General features: G+C 32.8%; 1 protein-coding gene across 6 annotated transcripts in view; it reads right to left on the bottom strand.

The window, feature by feature from the left end:
* The window catches only part of FUT8 (fucosyltransferase 8), a 330,921-nt gene that overhangs the window by 233,053 nt on the left and 81,112 nt on the right, over positions 1 to 16,756 (bottom strand). For 3 of the 6 annotated variants that reach the window (XM_077122728.1, XM_077122729.1, XM_077122727.1), the window contains one exon: positions 849 to 1,276. The exons of 2 other annotated variants lie outside the window; for them this stretch is intronic. In XM_077122728.1, coding sequence (XP_076978843.1) covers positions 849 to 1,051 — 203 coding nt within the window. In that variant the 5' untranslated portion in view covers positions 1,052 to 1,276. Of the gene's footprint in view, positions 1 to 848; positions 1,277 to 1,656; positions 1,924 to 16,756 lie in introns of those variants that run through there. One more of the 6 variants, XM_077122730.1, reaches the window with a different exon arrangement.

The following is a 16,756-nucleotide window of genomic DNA, read 5'->3' as shown; positions in this document are numbered from 1 at the left end:
CCTCATATTTTAGACCATCATGGACTCTTAAGTTTTAAGCACTTCTGGAAAAGATATAAATATTGTAAATAATCACTTTTCTATTGTAAAATTTATATAATCTATGAATCAAACTTGTGATCAATACACAATAACCCTCGTTTTTTATATACATTAGACTTTTCAGAAATGCATCTACTAAAAATCAAATAAATTTGTACAGTTTCAATTTTGTTCTATAAACTAGATAACTTCTAAAACCCAGTAACTTTGAGTAAAAAATGTTGAGATCATCTATGTTATACTATGATTACTTGCTCCCTGAAAATAGGAGACTTTGGTGTTCCAAACAGTTGATGCCTTCTAAGATGTCACATTTTTCTTACAGATCTAGAAATAGTAAGGATAATAATTCTCTAAATTCCATATCTAGAAGGGTGAATTTTTGTTTTTTCATTTTAATAAGTTAGAGTATCTTAGGCTGTCAATTAATTATAATGCTGTCAGGCAATAAAACTTTTTTAATATTCAAAAAGTTAATCACATTAAGTTTGGATTTAATATATTAAAATTTTCAAAATGCTGAAGATAATTTTAAATGAAATATAAATACATAACTTAAATGGCATCGTTTTTCTATATTAAAATGCATATGCAAAATAAGATTTTCACTGTAGAGAAATTCTCTATGATAATATATAAAGATATCATTGGTAGAAAAAGGAGCCCTACCACTAAGATACTTAAGTTTTTGCAAAGATAGGAAATTATATAAACTATTAAGTATTTTTAATAGTTTAATGAAACCCTACATCTAAAAATTAAGTACAATATTTTCATCACTCTTCTTTCAGTTTTTCAGAACCTACCGTAGAGATTCAGCCATTCGCCTCAAGTCTTCATTCTGTTGTTTTAATCGTTCAAGCTTTGCCAGAATCTTGGACAGTTCTCGGCTAGAGTGATCAGGGTGATCATTATCTCGTACCAAATGACCACCTATATAAAACAGCAAGGTCCCCCAGGCAAAGAGAATGAGCATAATCCAACGCCAGGAACCAGTCCATGGCCGCATTTTCAGATTTTCAACTCACTCCCTTGGCTTCCTGGAGCTCAAAGAATTGAAAACATCATAACTCTGTTTCTACCTAGTGCAAAGGTGGTAAGCTTCGATGTTTCAACACATGATGCTTCAGACAAATAATTTTCTCTGGTAGCTGTGTGGTAAATCTTTCAAAGAGATTCTCCTGATGGTATGAGTAGGAAGCTTTATTGTCCTGTGCTCCGTGGACTCTACATGCTGTGGAAAGAGTAAGAAATGTATTTAAATTACTTAACATATGTAAAATAGCACAACGTGAGATTAGTGGAGTTAAAAGAAACATTGAAGTAGTGACCAGCCAACAGGTTGGCAGATAACCTATCTATTAAGTAAAAAGGAAAAGCTTTTAGGTCTTTATACTAAAACAACCATGTACATAAGGAGCTACCAAAGAACAGGTTAATTAAATCTAAGCTTTAAAGTTCTCTAAGCGCTATCATCACTTTTTCTTCTTGTGCAATTGCTTACATATGGATACTAAAAGGTTGACTTTGTGAATAATCTATGAAAAACAAACAAAATGCATTCAATCATATTATTTTGGGCTAATGTTTTCAATATTTCAAATAGAAACACACTTTGTATGCGTGCATTATTGCCTGCAAGTTTTCAACTCCATCACTCTCACTGCTCAGCTGCTACTATTACACCACTTCATCCTGCAGGTGATAGGCAAATTGTCACTTTCCGGAAAAATTCTAAAACTAATATGCACATCAATCAAACAAAGGTTATCACAGTCATTAAGCAGTCAGTAACCACTCCAAAGATCACAAGCAAAGGTTCAAATGGATCAGGCTAAACTATTTCTTCTTTAAATTTATTAATGATACAAATAAACTGAAAGAAAATTCTAACAGTTAAAATTTAATGGGAATGAATAACATAGTGAATCTGGTGGTGGACAATGTCCATGATTAATTGTACAAATATTGTAAAGTTCTTTCATGAACTAGAACAATGTATACAAGATTATTACAAGGAGTTAATAATAGAGGGACATATGGGGAAAAATGTACCTATTACAAACTATGGACTATAGTTACTTAATATTCAATACACTTTCACCATCAGTAACAAATGTACCATACCAATAATGTGGGTCAATAACGGGAGGGCATAAGAGGTATGAGAGGATTTGGGTTTTTTATATTCCTTTTCTAGAGTAATAGTGAATGGTCTAAAATTGATTATGGGGTTGTATGCACCATGCATCACACGTGAACTATATGATGATACCCTGAGCCAGTGATTGTATACTTCAGATGGTTTGTACGGTGTGTGAATATCACAATAAAACTGCATTTTAAAATATTCAAGAAACTTTTAGTTTACTGTGTATTTTAAACTACAAATGCACATGCTTTCTCAGTCTTGATTATAGATTTCATTTGTCACTTCTCTGGATTTTAATTCCCTTCGGAAACAAAACAAACTTTTCCCTAAAGAGAGAATTTGTAGGCAAATATACAATTTTAAAACCATTTGGTAATCCCAAACTACAGAAAGACAAGTCATACCTCCAGGCACTGAGTTCTCTGTAAAAGAGAAGAGAGCAAAGACAAGAAATAGTTACTGGATACAAGATTAAATGTGATAGGCACTTTACCATTAGTCTACTATAAAAGACTAGATAGAAAAGTTAGGGAAGAAACTTTTAAAATCAAAGTACAGAGTTTTCATTTTTTGAGGAGAAACTGTCTTCAAATGAGTACCCTAAGAACACTACTTCATTCCCATTTATTCCCATACCAGTTCCCCAGTGCTACCAGTTTATGCTGACATAGAATGAAAACATGGAATGAGAAAAGCAATAATCCAAATGAAAATTTGGTGTTCTGTCTCTATTGATTTAATAACTATTTTTCACTTACATCTATCAAGTACATTCTTTTTACTAACTCCATTGTCCATACTGTCTCTTTCTCAAAATCCTGTTCTTCTAATGTCAGATAGCCCTATCTATTCACCAAAACTAAAGAATAATTAGAGTATATTAATCATTTCAGGTAAAAGATTCAGCCATTTGAGATCTACTTTTAATCTTAGGGAGAAAAAATACAGACATTAGAGCTTCCTGATACCAAAACAAATAAAATGAATCCATCCTGATGGAGGGCCTAAGGGACAGATTTGATTCAGTAAGTCAACAACAACAAAAAATGTAAATATTAACATTTGAGTTAATAATACTGTATATGACAACATGTACAATGCTGTAAAATGCTGTCATACCAAATGCTGAACATACAATATATCCTAGCTAATTTCAAGCTATGCAAATAAGACTTTAAAGTTACCTAATATTTGCCTTCATAGCAAAAGTGACTTAGAATAACAACTGTGGTAAACAACAAAAACAAAGACAACCTTTTAGAAAGGATAATTAAAATTAAAATAATAAAAATATGTTAACATTTTACTTAGAAATACAAGCTTATTTATAAATTATCATAAATCTTTAGTTAGCAAAAGATATAAGTTGAACATAAACAGAAGTTTATAGAAACAAAAAATTTGTAATATACAAAGTACTTTAAATTTGTATAAAATACAATTAAAAATTAAAATACTATATTATGCAGCAATACTGATGCCACATGAGTAGTTATAAAAAGCAAAAATTTATTGTAGAAACAAAATATGGCCAGCTATCCTAACCAACAGCATTGTTGTAAGCCTGTTTTTAGAGAAAATTTTTTCTCATACTCTACTTTCATAATCCAGACTTAAAAACAGGAGTAACAAAACCAATCCAAATCGAAAAACAAGAGTTTCCATGTAATGTTCCTTAACTTGGCTTAAAGGAGCAGCTATAGAAATTTTTTCTACCTTCTACCCACAAGGAATACTTGCTTATTTACTTTTCAAGTTTATTGCCTCAATAACAAACCTGCTAAAATGCAAGCTTCATGATTTTTGTCTATTTTTTCACTGATGAAACCAAGCACAGAGAACAGTGCCTAGCACTTAGTAGGCATCAATTAATATATTTTAATAAATGAAGTTATTGAAGGAAGGATGTCATATAAGACATATGCTAGTATAACACACAGAATCACAGTACACCAGCTTCAACTGCATCTATGCCCAATTAAAAGAGCAAATCTGAATGCAAAAGTGTGAAAGAGTACTATTACAAGGAAAATGCTTCTGAAATAAAATCAATCACAAATTTTACAATTTATTATTTTCAACATATATCTTAAAAGACACCCCCACAATTGATTTAAATATACTGATCTAAAGAACAGCATTCTTATGGTTACTTTTCACCATGGAAAAATATTTTCTCTTCACTTTTGTCTTATTGTCTTCATCTTCAAAACTTGTTCCGTAAAGACAATGAGATGGCTGAAGAAAGTATGTACTACCTTCAATACGAAAGCCAGGCAATTCATTTGTAAAAGTATTTATTAGTAAAAATATTTCAACATTAACAACACACACCATGAGCTAATTTCTGATGAAATTTATATTGTAACTTTTGTTGTGATTTCTTCTTAGAATGGGTTACTTTCTTTTCAAGTATTTATAAATTTATTCTTCTTTGGGATTTACATAGTGCCCTTCAACAGAATATTAAATGGATTGAAAGATGTCAGATCTCCTTCCACAAATTTCTTTAATTAGTGAAACCACTTTTTTTTAAGGTTCTAAGGTATTTAGATGAATCATTTCTTTTGGTATTTACAGAAACTCTCTGGGTTATATTTGTTTACTGTCTTGGAACAACAAACAATATTATATTTAATCTTTCAGAGTTCTTAAATCTGGAAGCTAGAGTGCTATATTAATAAGATAAGGGGCTTTAACAGAGTTGCTATTAGGCTTAAATGGGGTTAATATATATATTATATATGTATATAAAGCATTTACTATAATGTTTGGCAAATAAGAGGTACTCAATAAACAGTCTTTTTTTAATGTTAACAAAAGGTAGAAATTAAAAGTATAGGTGCTACAATATTGTGTGATAGTTGCACAATATTGTAAGTGTAATGAAGAAAGCTGAGCATAAGTATAGTCGAAAGAGGAAGGCTAGGGTCGCATATGTCACCAGAAGGAAAGCTAGAGGACTAGTTATATAGTCCTGGGACTATACAACTTAGTGAAATGTTGATGATAATGGATGGTTAATTAATTGTACAAATATAAGAAAGTTTTTACATGAACTAGAACAAATGTATATTGCTATCACAAGGTGTTAATAAAAAGAGTGGTTTATAGGAAACATACAATTACTGCAAACTAAGGTCTACAGTTAAATAGTAACATTGTAATAGTCTTTCATTAATTGTAACAAAGGCACTCAATATACCAAAATTAATGTTAATAAATAGGGAGAGATAAGGGAGCGGTATGGTTTGCTGTCCCCACCCTACGGTCCCTGGAAGAAATGGGAATGTTCTCATATAAATTGTGGTGGTGAATGCATAAATATGTGATTATACCAGGAGCCACTGACTGTGCATTTAGGGTGGATTATATGGTGTGTGACCAAAACTGTTTAAAGAAAAAAAAAAAGTATAGGTGCTAAAATCAGCAGCGTCTAGACTGGAGTCTTGGTTCTGCTACATCATAGCTATGTAACCCTACTGTGCCTCAATTTCTTTATCTGTAAAATGGGGATAATACATAGTATCTCTCCCTGAAAATTCTGGGGGAGGCTTAAATAATCTATAGGAAGCACTCAGCAGTAAATGTTAATGCTATTACACTATTTTACAGAGCCAATTATAATCATTTATATAATTTATATACTGCATGTAGGTAGCTTCTAAAATGGCTGCCAATGATCCCCATTTCCTATTTCATGCCCTTATTTAATCTACTGCTCTTGAGTGTGTGGTGAACCTAGTGAGTTGATTCTAAAATAGAACACAGGAAAAGAGAAGAGATCTCACTTCCAAAATTAGGTTATGAAAGACTGGGACTTCTGTCTTGCTCGTATTGTCTGGCTCTTCTCACTTGCCCACTGTGAAAAGATACCAGCCACCATACTATAAGCTACCCTTCTAGAAGAAGTCCATGTGTACAGGAACTAAATTCTGCCAAGAACCATGTGAGTAGGCTTGGAAACAGATCCTTCCCAAGTCAAGTCTTGGTCCATATTTTGACTGCAATCTTTCGTGAGACTTTGAACATGAAGATCCATCTGAGCCAGAGGATCAGCTAAGCCAGAGAACTCAGCTAAGTCGTGCTGAATTAAAGCACTAACTTTATGCTGTTAATAAATGCTGTTTTAAAGCACTCATTTTTAGGGAAGTTTGTATCAGCGCAATAGATATTAAACCACATGATGAACTACCCTATAGGCTGAGTATCTGGATTTCTGTTTCTGTGTCCCCAACAACTTTTCTGTCCCCAGTAACTTGTAAAAAGTCTGGGCCACAGAGTAGGCATGCACAGATTCAGGACAGAACTGAATCTTAATCACATTTTCTTATATATTCTGCTAAATTCTCTAATAGACACTATAAAAATAAAGCTCAATTTATAACAAATAAGAGACTCAAGTAGATAAAATTACAATTCTTCTTATTAAACTATACCAAAAGCTCTAAAAGCATTTTTATTAATGTTTTCAACCAGGACAGAATAACTGGTACTAGATTAGGTCTCACATAAGCATCTAGAAAATGTTTTAAAACATATTTAGAAAAACTGGTTTCAGATATTGGGCAACGGACAAGACTGTGATGCCTGAGGGAAGGTAAACAAAGACTAAACCCATGATCACTCTGGCTTTCTGCCTAGAGTCATGACTGAATACCAGAACAGAAAAGGATTCCCAAGCAGAGTACAGTAGTCTTACTGAAGTGAGAAGAAAGATCAAACTTCAGGGAATTAAAAGTAGCTAGAATGTGCAGACCAGTGTATCAATATTGTTCTGTATCTGAGCTATTCATAATGGTAACCACTAGATACAAGTGAATATTCATCAACTGAAATGTGGCTAACGTGACTGAGGGAATAGATTTTTTATTTTAATTCATTTTAATTTAAATAGTTGCATGTGGCTAGTGGCCTTTGACATAGTGAGCACAGCTCTAGGGTTTACAATACATCTTTAAGTTGTCAGCGTACCTCCAAATAATATTATATCACTTCATATACAGTGAGAACCTTACTACAACGTGTTGATGCATGTTAGAAACTCATGATACTTTGCTGCCATTTTTGAGTTAGCAAGTTTGTGTTTTAGCAAGATTAAATTAAGGGAAAACGCCTCTATTTTGTCTAGATTTTACTATTTTTTTGTGGTATTCCTTTCTTTGTGTAGACGCAAATTTCCATCTGGTATCATGTTCCATCCTCTTGAAGGACTTCACTTCACATTTTGTAGTATAGTTTGGCTGGCACAAAGTATTTTCAGCTTTTCTTTTTCTGGAAAAGCATTTTGCCTTCATTTTGAAAGATATTTTCCTGGTATAGAATTCTGAGTTGACAATTTTTCCTCCAGTATTTTAAAGATGCTGCACCACTGTTTTCTGGATGGCACTTCTGGTAAGAAGTATATTCTCATTCTCTGTTTCTCTGTATGTAAAATTTCTCTTTTTTTTTTTTTCAAACTATCTTCAACGTTTTCTTTTTTTATTTTTCAGTAGTACTGCGTCCATTTTAAAGTTATCATGTTAGCAAATCCCTGCATTTCTTAGGTCTATAGTTTAATTTTAGTTCACTCATTTTTGAAAATTTTCAGCTAATACCTTTTGAACTATATTTTATTTTCTGTTCTCCCTCTTCTCTCCTTGTAGTTTTACTTTTGGATATTATCTATTAACTTCTCTCAAAGTTTACTGACCCTTTTACAGCTGTATCTTGTCTTACAAGCCTGTTGAAGGACTTCACCTCCCCTGATTTTTCATTTTTATGTTTGTTTAGCAATTCCTCTCTGTCTAATCCTTCATGTCTTCATGCACATTGTCCACTTTTACCGTTAGAGCCTTCAATACAGCAGTCATAATTCTAAGTTTTCTGTCTGATGATTCTAACATCTGGTTCATTTATAGGTCTGGTTCTATTTTTGCTTTATCTGTTGTTGCATACACAGCTGAATATTTGGCCAAAGATTTAATGGATCCCCTGTGTAAATTTCTTAAGTACCAATACTGGAGATAAAATGGAATAAAAAATGAAAGAGTAATTCATAATAGAAAACTGAAATAGATGAGCATGGGATACGTGATGTAGAAAATGACTGCTACAGAATTTCTGAGGAGAGAGTTCAGTACCTTGAGAAGTCCAGGAAAAATTTAACAGCTATAGTTGGAAAGGAAGCACATTTCAGGTAGGAAAAACTGAAAAGGTAAATGTCTTTTTCCTTTAGGGTGGTCACTTTTAAAGCATAGTCTGCTGGGCTACCAGTAAGCTGTTCAACTTCTTAATATAGTTAGTATACTCAGTGCATTTATATTATATAAGTTGAATTTATGAGCAGGTTTCTCATTAAAATTTACAATGGGACATATCTGGAAGATCTCTACCACATGTTTTATCTAATTCTACACAACACCAAGATTCATTCACTCAACCATTCAAAAAACTGAATGCCTATTATATAAAAGGCACTGTCCTAGGCTATGGGGATAGAGCAGTGTAGAAGACGGCACTCAAGAAATAATATTCTGATGGATTCTAATTGCAAAAAGATGTAATATGCCATTAAAACAAACATACAAATGACACATACAAAAAAGCCTTTTCTTGCAAGCTACAAAAATAATGAATGGCACAAAATTGAATATGAACTATACCACCTAAATACACAAAATAGGAATAGTTCAATTATTCCATTTAAAATAACAGAAATCAGTACCACTTATAAAACTGCAAATCTTGTTGACTATTCTCACATATAATAAGGAAATATCTATACCCACCCCATTTGATACCTTTGTGAAAACAATTTTGCCAAGAGTCATGTTCAAGTCACTTCATATTTTATGCTAAGGCCAGAAAATGAGTATGTGACAAACTGCTATAGAACACCAAATGACTTAAAAGCTTGGCCTGTTCTGCTATGAACCCTGCTGTTCACATGTTCACAGAAAGGTTTCTTCTAAACTCAAAAATAATTCTGCACTTAGTTAACTGATACAAATATGTATAGTCTATTCAAAGGGCAACACAGCATTATATTTCAAAAATTTACATGCTGTTTTGGTTTGCTAAAGCTGCTGGAATACAATATACCAATATACCAGAAATGAGCCGGCTCTTTCAATGGGAATTTATTAGGTTACAAATTTACAGTTCTAAGGCCATGAAAATGTCCAAATTAAGGCATCAAGAGGAAGACACCTTCTTGGAGGAAAGGCTGCTAGCATTCAGGGTTCCTCTGCCACACTGGAAGGCACATGGCAACATCTGCTGGTCCCTTTCTTCTGGTTCTAGTGGAAACGGCAATCTCTAAAACGTCTCTAGGCATTTCTTTCTCTCTTAGCTTCTCCTGGCCCGTTTTCTTCTAAGTTCTCTCTCTCCATGAGCTTTCTTAAAGGACTCCAGTAAAGTATTAAGACCCACCTTGAGGGAGCTGGGTCACATTTTAGTTGAAACAACCTAATTAAAAGGTCCCACCCATAATAGGCCTAACCCCATAAGAATGGATTAAAAGAACATAGTATTTTCTGGGGTACATGACAGATGCAAACCAACACACATGCACATACCCTCTGATAGGAAATTCCACTAGCAGGAATATATAATAAATTGCATATTAACATGTAAACAAAATGCATTTATAAGGCTGTTCATTTTAGCATTATTTGAAATAGCTCCAAACTATAAACAATATAATTGCCCAGCAACAGAACAAACACTAAATAAATGATGAAATACCTTGCCAAATATACCTGGATTTTTAACTATGATACTAACAATCCAGAAAATATGACCCATAACCAAGTAAAAATCTATTAAAACAGAGCCAGAAGACAGAGAAGATGACAACAAAGACAAGGACACTAAAACAACTATAAAAATGTGTGCTGGGAGAAAAAACATGGAACTATTAGACTTTATCACTGGGGAAACCCCTGATACTGTGGTCAAACATTAGGGACACCCAAATCAATAGGCCAACCCTTTGATCTTGAGGCTTGCTCTTATGAAGCTTTTGTATGTAGCAGAGAAGCTTAGCCTACCTATACGTATGCCTAAGACTTACTTCTGGAGGACCTCTTTTGTTGCTCAGATGTGGCCTCACTCTCTCTAAGCCCAACTCTGCAAGTGAAATCATTGCCCTCCCCCCTACATGGTACATGACATCCAGGGGTGAAAGTCTCTCTGGCAGTATAGGAGATGACTCCCAAGGATGAGTCCAGCCTGGCACCATGGGATCAACAATGCCATCCTGACCAAAAGGGGGTCTAGAAGTGTAACAAGTAAGGTATCAGTGTATGGGAGAGTTCAAACAGAGTTAAGAGGCTTACTCAAGAGGTCACTTTTACACAAGCTTCATTTAGACATTGCTACCTATCAAAATTAGCCAAACCCCAATCAAAACCATTCTAGCCAATCCTAAAGAACACCTAGGGCAATATATAAGATTCTACAAAGTTTCCATGCACTAGGGTAACTTTCCAGAAACTTACAACTTCCAGATGGGTCCCTGGACCAGATAAGTCCTAAAATTTAGAGGGCCCAGCCTCTCAAGAACATCATCTAGTTTCATCTCCCTATCCCCATTATTGACAGCCCCTTCCAATATGAGAAAGTTAGAATGGGCATAGGCCAAATACTCCTAAAGAGTGGGACAGAAAGATCAAAGGTGATGTTGGAGTCCTATCAAACATCAGAGAAGGATTTAACAAATGAGTAGAATTGCTGAATCATTATATTGATATTTCTTTTGGTCTCCAGTATCATAGAGGGCTAAGGGTAAAAACCTAAAATTGTGGAACTGTAATCTATACCAAACTGAAATATGTTCTATATAACTTATAGTTGCACTGTCCACTGACATTTATTGCTTTTTTTGTACATATATTATTTTTCACAAAAAAGTCAATTGCAATGATAAAAAGAAATATTTATCCTTAGCCTCCAATGTTCTGGAGTAGCTAGAAGGAAAAACATGAGAGGACGGCATGGCAGCCCACTGTAGCTACTTGTTGAAGAATGCTTTGAAAACTATTGCCTTTTTCTTTCTTTGCTTTGTATATATGTTTTATTATACAATACTGTAAAAAAAAAAATGTGCACTAGGATTTTTAAAAAAATGGACATTATAAAAAGAAATAAAACTATAACCAAAAAATCCAACTTCTAGAATAAGAGCATACAATATTTCTAAAAAATCAATAATCTGGAAAGGCTTAAGAGCAGATTACATACTGCAGAGGAAAAGTTAAGTGAACTTAAAGACAGAGTAATAGAAATTATCCAAAGTGAACCCAGAGGAAAAAATACCTGCAGGAGGGGAAAGAAAGGGAAATGAGTCTCAGTGACCTCAGAGACAATACCAAGTAGATTAATATAAATGTAATGGAATCAAAGAAAGGGGGAAAAGAAAGGAGAAGGATGTAGAAAATATTAGAGAAATATATAAGCCAACAAATAATAACAGCACACAGAAAACTCCAAGCAGGATAAATACAAGGAAAACTATGCCAAGTCACATAATAATCAAATTTCTAAAAAGCAGTGATAAAAAGAAAATCCTAAAAACAGCCACAACATTATGAATGTAATTAATGCCACTAAATCATATATGTGAATGTTGTTAAAGGGAGAAATTCTAAGCTATAATATATATTTTACTAAAAATTTTTTTTAAAAACTGTAGGACTATACAACATGACAGTAAACCCTAATGTAAACTATAAACTATAGTTACTAGTATAATAATAATAATATTGTTTCATCAATTGTAACAAAGGTACCACACTAACGCAAGGTGTTCAATAATAGAGAAAACAGTAGGGGGACAGGGGTAAATAAGAACTCTATTTTGTGCATGATTTTTCTGTAAACCTACAACGTCTCTTAAAAAAAAAAAAAAAAGGAACCCCAGTTGACAGCATTTATCTTCAGATACAGTGGTGTTTTAGCTTTCAGCGTATCAGCTTACAGTTACTATAATTATGAACGGAAAACAGTTCAGGTGATAAAAGGAAAATGAAAATCATCCATCATTATTAACAAAAAAACAATTTACATCTTCCACTACAGGGCCAGCTGAAAAACTACAGACATTTTCCCAGTGTACTGTTCAACATGAGAAAGGATTTGTCAGAACAAAAGTTATTAACAAAACTGAAGTAAAATCATTGAAAATTAGCTTAATCATGGGCATACAATGTATTTCCAATATATTTTTAGATACAAATAAAACTTTAATTTTTTTTGGGGGGGGAGACAACCACAGGAAAAAAAAGATAATACAAACACGGTAACAAAGATAAAAATTTCAGAAGGCTTTTTATCACTTTTAAAAGTGCTGAAATAGGAGAAATGGCAAAACTACTCCTTATCAATGAAAATGACTCCAAAAATAAAAGCAGGTGTATGAATATAAAATCTGAATTATACATCAAGGGTATGATATTATTTGATAGTTTCATAAAACAGGTCAAAAATTCTCATCGTAAACTTTAAAAAAAGCACTTAAAAGTACTGAAACATAAGTTACACTATTATTATGCAATTGTAGGCAATGTACTAGAAGAGAGATACAGTGATTACTTAAAAGTACTCAATTAAGACAAAGAACATAAAAAAAAGAACTGAAGAAGAGAGGGCAAAACTAAAATAAATAGCCAACTAGTGCAATTAAAACTAAAGATATAATTACATTAAATGCAAATGGTCAAAATTGCTCACGAAAAGACAGAATGTTAGACTGGATAAAAAAGCAACACCTAACTATATGCTGTTTACAAGAAACACAGTTTACTTAAAAGATACAGATTGGTAATTTTTAAAAAAAGGGAAAGGTTGAAAAAACATAAACCACTAAAGGACTAAACAAAAGAAAGCTGGATTGTATATACTAATACAAAAGAAAGTAGAATTTGAAACAAGAGTATTATTACTAGACATACATAACTATAAGGAATAGAGACATTTCATGATGATAGAGGGAGTAATTCACCAAGAAGAAATAATGATCCTTAGTGTATATTCACTCAATACCAGAGCAACAGGAAATTTGAAGCAAAAACTGACAGAGATAAAAGAAGAGACAAATCCATAATTAAAATTGAAGTTTTTAACGTAATCTTTCGGTAATTGATAAATAGATGGAAAATTGGTAAGGAAACGGAAGACAAACAACACTATGAACTAACTTAGTTTAACTGATATTTATAGAATTCTTTAAACAGTTAAACCTTGTAGATTCTTTTCAAGTGTCCATGGAACATTCACCAAGACAGACCAAATTAAATCTCTTCAATTTTAAAAGGATTTAAAGCATAAAAAGTATATTCCCTGAACACAATGAAATGAAATTGGAAATCAGTAATGAAAAGATATCCACAACACATTTCTGAATAATTCATAGGTCAAAGGAAATTTTAAGATATATTTTTGTTAAATGAAAATGAAAGGAGGAAATTTAAAACGGTAGGATGAAGAAAACACAAAGCTTAGAGAGTAATGAACAGCTTATAGTAGAAAAGGAAAAAAAAGACTAAAGATAATGATCTAAGGTTCTCCCTTAAGAAACTAGAAAAGGCAGCACAAATTAAACCCAAAGTAAATGGAAGGAAGGAAATAATAAAGAGAAGAAAACAACAAAATAGAAAACAGATTAAAAATAGAGAAAAATCAATGAAACAAAAAATAGTTTCTTTGAAAAGATTAATTAAAATTGATAATTCCCTCAGCTGGATGAGCAAGGGGGGAAAAGACATAACTTGCTAATATTAGGAAATGAAAAAGAAGGCATAATTTGCTAATATCAAGAAATGAAATTTGCTAGTATCAGGGGGAATAAAAGACAATTTGCTAGTATCAGGGAACATACTACAGATGCTCACAAAAGGACGATAGAACATTTGAACAAATTTTGGTCCATAATATGGAAACAAACATGAAATGCACAAATTTCTTAAAAGAAACAAACTATCAAAGTTCAAGCAAGAAGAAACAGATAACCTGAACAGCTTTATATCTATTCAAGAAATTCAATGTATATGTACAAACATTCCCACAAAGAAAATCCAAGGGTCATATGGCTTCCTACTGAATTCTACCAAATATTTATAGATTATTCTACATGAATTTTTTCCAAAAGTAAAAAAAGAAGGAAACAGTTTGACAGTTTTTCACAAAAGAAAATATATATTTAACATAAAACTCAATAAATCTATTGATAGGTAGGTAGTCACAAGGGAAATTAAGACAAATGTCCACATAATGACTTGCATAAGAATATTCTTTAGCCACTTATTCATAAAAACAAAAACTTGAAACGATCCAAGTGTCTACCAACAGATGAACAGATAAACTGTGGCATATTCACACAATGAAATCATATACTGCATTAAAAAGGAACTTCTGATATACACATAAACAATGATCAATAACAAAAACATACCTGACAAAAAGTGAATACTGTATGATTCCATTTATAATAATGACTAATATATACTGACTGAAATCAGACTAGTGCTTTGCCAGTGTGATTGATCAGAAAGGAAGATGAGGGAATTTGGAAGTGAGAGTTACACAAGGATATACTTTTGAGAAAAAACTGTACACATAATATGGGTGCTTTTTACTGATGCAAATTTTACTTCATAAAGTTAAATGTATTTTAAGAAGAAATTTAAACTATCTCAATTTTCTGAATGTAACTGAAAATGTCAAAACTGAAGGCTGTTAATTCATTAAATGATAAATTATATGCTTGCATTATGAATTTCAATAAGACAGATTTCTTCAGAAAAAATCATAATATACTAGACATCCCTACTTTTAATGAAAAAATAACTCAAGTCATTTTTATAGTTATGACTAACTTCAATCCAAATGTTAATGTGAAATTGTATTTTTACGTTATTTCAAAGAGTGTAAGAATGAACTCAAATATTAGTACTATAACTAATAAATCATAGAGAAACTGTGCTCAATCTTCTTAGTAGATTAATCTTTTCTCAGAACAAAGGAATGATCATAAATATGATTCTGTAAATTACAGTAAATATATATTATACTTTAAGATTTATCCTCTTTAGAATAATTCATAGTTTTAACAACTGGAAAGAGCAAAAAGCAAAATGTTTATTACAGAGTGCTTCTAGAAGTGTTTAATATAATGGAATTAACTGAAAAGTTCAACAGAAAAATAAAAATATTTATTCAATAAATTTAATTTATAACTACATGAATCAAAGTCGGGTCGTTATTAATGTTATGACTGTTAAATGAAGTATTTATAGCTTTTTAGATTTTTTTTAAAGAAGTGGAAAATTATTTTTTTAAACAGTTTATTCACATACCACACAATCTATCCTAAATCAATTTGTACAACCAATGGCTCTTGGTATAATCACATAGTCATGCATTCACCACTACAGTCAGTAAGAACATTCCCATTTCTTCCAAAAAAAAAAACCCATACCCCTTGTATCCTTCTATTATTGACATTTAGCTTTAGTAAGAGTGCTTTTGTTACAGTTAATGATAGAATATTACAATATAAACCTTAATTTACATTCAATATACTTTTCCCCGTATACCACCCTATTATTAACATCTTATAACACTGATGTTCATTTGTTCTAGTTCATGGAAGAATTCTCCTATATTTATACAATTAACCACCATCATTGACCACTCTGGATTTTGCCAACTCATACAGTCTCAGTTCCTATCCTCTAGCTTTTCTTCTGGTGACATAATTACTCCAGCCTTTCTCTTTCATCCATATTCACACTCCACTTTATTAATTACACTTACAATACTGTGCTACCATTACACGGTATTGTGCTATTCATTTGCAAGCCTTTACAATGAACTTTATTGAACATTCTGTACTCCTTAATAATCAACTGCCAAATCTCCGCCCACTTTCTCTCTCCTGACTATCCTCCCAAATTTAATTCTCAGTGTGTGCTCATTAGTTAGTTCATATTAATGAGACCATATAGAATTTGTCCTTTTGTTTCTGGCTTATTTCGCTCAATATAACGTCTTCAAGGTTCATTCACTTCATTGCATGCCTCACAGCTTCATTCCTTTCTGCACCACACAATATTCCACTGTTATTTGGAATTATTTGAATATACCACAGTTCATCCTTCCACTCATCAGTCAATGGAACCTTTGTTCACCAGAACTGGAGAACTTTTTAAATAAAAAGTAATAGAATCAAGACTTCCAGGAAGATGGCAGAGCAGAATGGATTGAGTTCACTCCTCCTCCATGGAACAAGACAGGGGATGGGAAGAAAATGACCAGGACTGTGGTCTGGGATGTGAGTAAGCAAACACGGTCTCTAGGGAGTTTTAGAGAGGAGAGGATGGGGGAAAAGGGGGACTGGGACGGGGAAAGTGAGGTGGGTCACCTGACCTTGACGGGCTGCAGCATGCAGGGAGGTACAATTTGAGGGAATTGATCATCCCTCCACTCTAGTTGCTGCCTGGGGAAACCTACCCACACGGTCCATAGTTGACAGCACCTACAGGGGATCACAGAGGCAGACCCAATCATCAACCACGGGGA

Source organism: Tamandua tetradactyla, chromosome 12 (genome assembly GCF_023851605.1).
Source record: "Tamandua tetradactyla isolate mTamTet1 chromosome 12, mTamTet1.pri, whole genome shotgun sequence".
NCBI lineage: Eukaryota > Metazoa > Chordata > Mammalia > Pilosa > Myrmecophagidae > Tamandua > Tamandua tetradactyla.
This window is presented reverse-complemented; position numbering and strand designations above follow the sequence as displayed.